Source organism: Triticum dicoccoides, chromosome 4B, assembly GCF_002162155.2.
Source record: "Triticum dicoccoides isolate Atlit2015 ecotype Zavitan chromosome 4B, WEW_v2.0, whole genome shotgun sequence".
Classification (NCBI taxonomy): domain Eukaryota; kingdom Viridiplantae; phylum Streptophyta; class Magnoliopsida; order Poales; family Poaceae; genus Triticum; species Triticum dicoccoides.
In genome coordinates, this window is record NC_041387.1 from 616,370,833 (window position 1) to 616,374,365 (window position 3,533).

Consider the following 3,533-nt stretch of genomic DNA (forward strand, 5'->3'; position numbering starts at 1 on the left):
CGAGGCGCGGGGCTACAGCGAGGTGTCCTTCAGATCTACAGGGCGACGCGGCGGAGGCATGGAGCTGCGGGCGGCGGTGCTGCGGCAAGGGCTCCGCGCTAGGAAGCTGGGGCAGCGGCCCCAGGGGCTCTCGACGGTGGCGCCGCTGCTATGGCTGCGGGGGCAGCGTTGTGGCCACCCGTGGTGCCTGCTCGCGGCGGATCAGGGCATCCCCTGCTTAGATCTGGTCCGTCAAGGGTGGTGGTGGCCTGGGCCCTCGCTGGCGGCCCTGCTCGTCTGGCGTGATGTTGGCACGTCGTCGGTGCTGCGGGCGTGGTGGATCTGGAGGTGGTCTAGATCGATGGTTGGCGGTGTTGCTGGGGGCGCGGGCGGGGGGCGGCCTCTGGCCTGGAGCGGCCGGATCTGGAAGTTGGCGATTGTCTGCAGTCAGGTTGCATGGTGGATCTTTGTCGGGATGGTGGTCCGTGGTGGCATGGCCGAGGCACGGTCTTCGGGTTGCTCTGCCTTGCGTGCTGGCGGCGTTTCGGCTGGTTCTTGGGCGGTGTAGCAGGTGGCGTCTACTGCTCCGGTTTTGTGGTGGGGTGTTGGAGACGCCGCCTCCGACATAGGTGCTCGGCTCCCTGACGAAAGTCATGCTCGACTTCGGTCTGGGCTGGTGGCAAATGATGCCTTCTGGTGTGATTTTGCCTTGTTGGAGGCGCCGTCGAGGGGATCCGACACCTCTCCCTGCTTTGAGTTCTTGCCGGTGAAAACCGTGTGTAATGGTGGCGTCGTTGGCGTCATTACTTTGTTGGAAGCATTTTCTTGGAGTCAAGTCGGATGACATGAGCACTTAGTAGTGGTGGTGCGGTGGATCTGAAGCGGGCAACGTATTGGTATGCTTGGAGCCGTTGGTGGTGCATCTGTCTGGGGTCGATCGTTGCTCGGCAGGAGTGCGACAGGAGCTCCCCTCGGTGGCATGTCCATCGGAGGCGATGGTGGTGGGCACTTGGAGCGCACACAACATGCTTGCAGCGCCATGCGAGTCAGGTTGGGCGCCCTCTCGAGATTGGAGAGGTACATGTTCGCTCCTCTTTCGCCGGACATGTCGTTTCTCTCCGGCGGCGGTGCTATCGCCTTACACGCTCGTGGCGGTCTTTTTGGCCTTTAGGCATTTCCTGTATGTCCTGTTGTGCTCGAGCCTAGGTGTAATGTGCTCTTTGTAAAGGTTTTAGCTCGGTTTCCCTTAGTTAACCAAGCATCGGTTTCTTTACCGCTTCTTCTAATCAATCGAAATACGCAGCTCTCCTGCGTCTATTTTTTTTTTTTTAAACGAGAAGTACATTTATGCAAATCGCACATAGCGTTCATCGTGGTAGCAAGATTGAAGCGACATGTCCGAATTAATCAAAGGTCGAGGCACTGAACAATTAGTGGGCGACCAAAGTCAAACAAACAAACGAACAAACATTCAGCTAGCTGAGCTCCAGGAAGCGGCGGGCCATGGGGTGCTTGGCCTGGGACAGGTCGGACGGCGGGAGCACCTCCACGACCACGCCGTCGACGACGAGGCACACCAGGTCGGCGATCCGCTGGATCTGCCTCACGCTGTGCGAGACGATCACCGCCGTCATCCCCCTCGTCTTCTTCAGGCGAACGATCGCCTCCTCGATGTTCTGCGTGGAGATCGGGTCCAGCGCGCTCGTCGGCTCGTCCAGCAGCAGCACCTCGGGCTCGTTGGCGAGGGTGCGGGCCAGGGCGACGCGCTGCGCCTGCCCGACCGACAGCTCCGACGCCGGCCTGGAGGCCAGGGCCGGGTCCAGGTCCGACAGGCCCAGCAGCTCCTTCACCTGCGCGTCGGTGAGCGTCTCGCCGCGCAGCCGCGGCCCGTACCGCACGTTGTCCGCCACGGTTCCTGCAGCAGCGCAGATCGTTCAGATCAGAGGTCTCTTTCTTGGAGCAATCAGAGAGAGCCACAGACAGAGCGCGTGAAGTCAACGATCTCTTGATCCCCACTTTATCGTGACCTCCACTAATTTCAATGGCAGATGCGTACGTACGTACGTACCGTGGAACATGGCGGGGAGCTGGAAGAGCATGCCGACCCTGCGGCGGAGCGCGAGGACGTCGAGGCCGCAGATGTCGGCGCCGTCGAGGGTGACGGCGCCGGGGGCGGGCTCCCAGAGCCGGTTGAGCGCGCGGAGCAGCGTGGACTTGCCGCTACCGCTGGGGCCGATGACGCCCATCACCACCCCGCGCGGCACGTCCAGGTCCGACCCGGGCACGGTCTGCTCGCCGTTGGGCCCTGGCGGCCGCAGCGTCAGCCCGCGCACCCGTATCTTGGGTCCGTCGGCGGCGAGGCCGTCCACGTCCAGCAGGTGCTGCCTGATGGCATCATCTGTACGTTTTCCATTTGGCAAGATCGATCAAACATACGGTACAGAGCAAAAACGTTTCACGGTTGGATCGATATAGGAACCTCAACCAATCATGCAATGCATCTCGAGTTTGCTTTGGTGAATGGAATTACCTGGAGCTGGAGACGAGCCCATTGGAAATTGGAACTGGATCGTGCGTGGAGTGCTCGCAGAAAGGCCGATGGCGAGAGAGGAGCTCACAGGTCACAGCGCAAGGAGCAGAGAGGGACAGTGCGCGCTCGGTGGGAATCGCCTTCCTTTTATTATCTTCTCCCAAAGAATTCGTGGCTCCAACTGAGGTGGGCACGGTGGCTTTTCTTGCGTGCGCGACTCCGCTCCGGCGCGGCACTGCAGTCTCCGCTTAAACTAGAATACAGAGAGAGGCCTTCTGTATCTAGTTTAGTACTCCCTCCGTTCCGAATTACTCCCTCTGTCCGGAAATAGTTGTCGCAGAAATGCATAAAAATGAATGTATCTAGAACTAAAATATGTCTAGATACATCCATTCGGCCGACAAATATTTCCGGACGGAGGGAATACGGACTAAAATGAGTCTAGATACATCGAGTAAATTGCAAAAAACCACCACAATTTAGGACCCTAATTCAAAAAACCGCCACCATTCGATTTTTTTCAAAAAACCACCAACATTGTGGTGACAGTTTTCAGAAAACACTGATGACACGATAAACAGCGTTTGATACGGAATCTGACGGATGGGTCCCACGTGTAAGTGATGACATGGACAAAAAATAGAGGCCGTTTTGCCTGGACCGTTAAGTTGATATAGGGCCCACCAGTCAGTATCTCCACTCCTTACTCTCTCTGCTGCATTTTATCAAACACCCTATGCGCACAGCCACGCCCACGCCATGGCCGTCACCACCATCAAACCACCTCGTCACCGACGCGACTCCTTCAGCGCCGCCACCTGCAGCTCCCCCTGCGCGCTTCCCCCTCCTCCTCCTCCTCCCGTTACCTGCTCCACGCCACGCTCGCCGCCTGCAAAGGAACGAGCCACGCGCACCGGACAACCGGCTGCTGACCAAGCCGCGTGCCCGACAGCATCCTCTCCAGCCACGCTCACCGTCGGCAAGGGAACAAGCCGCGCGCGGCAGCCAGCCGGTTGCGGATCGA

General features: G+C 59.2%; 1 protein-coding gene across 1 annotated transcript; it reads right to left on the reverse strand.

Annotated features, from left to right (window-relative positions):
• Positions 1-1,269: 1,269 nt before the first annotated feature.
• LOC119291783 (protein STAR1-like) lies at positions 1,270-2,671 on the reverse strand. Its single transcript, XM_037570591.1, has 3 exons — positions 2,510-2,671; positions 2,048-2,377; positions 1,270-1,894 (listed from the first exon to the last, which is right to left on the reverse strand). The coding sequence occupies exons 1-3, from the start codon at positions 2,529-2,531 to the stop codon at positions 1,455-1,457; spliced, it is 792 nt and encodes a 263-aa protein (XP_037426488.1). The 5' UTR covers positions 2,532-2,671; the 3' UTR covers positions 1,270-1,454.
• Positions 2,672-3,533: the final 862 nt, after the last annotated feature.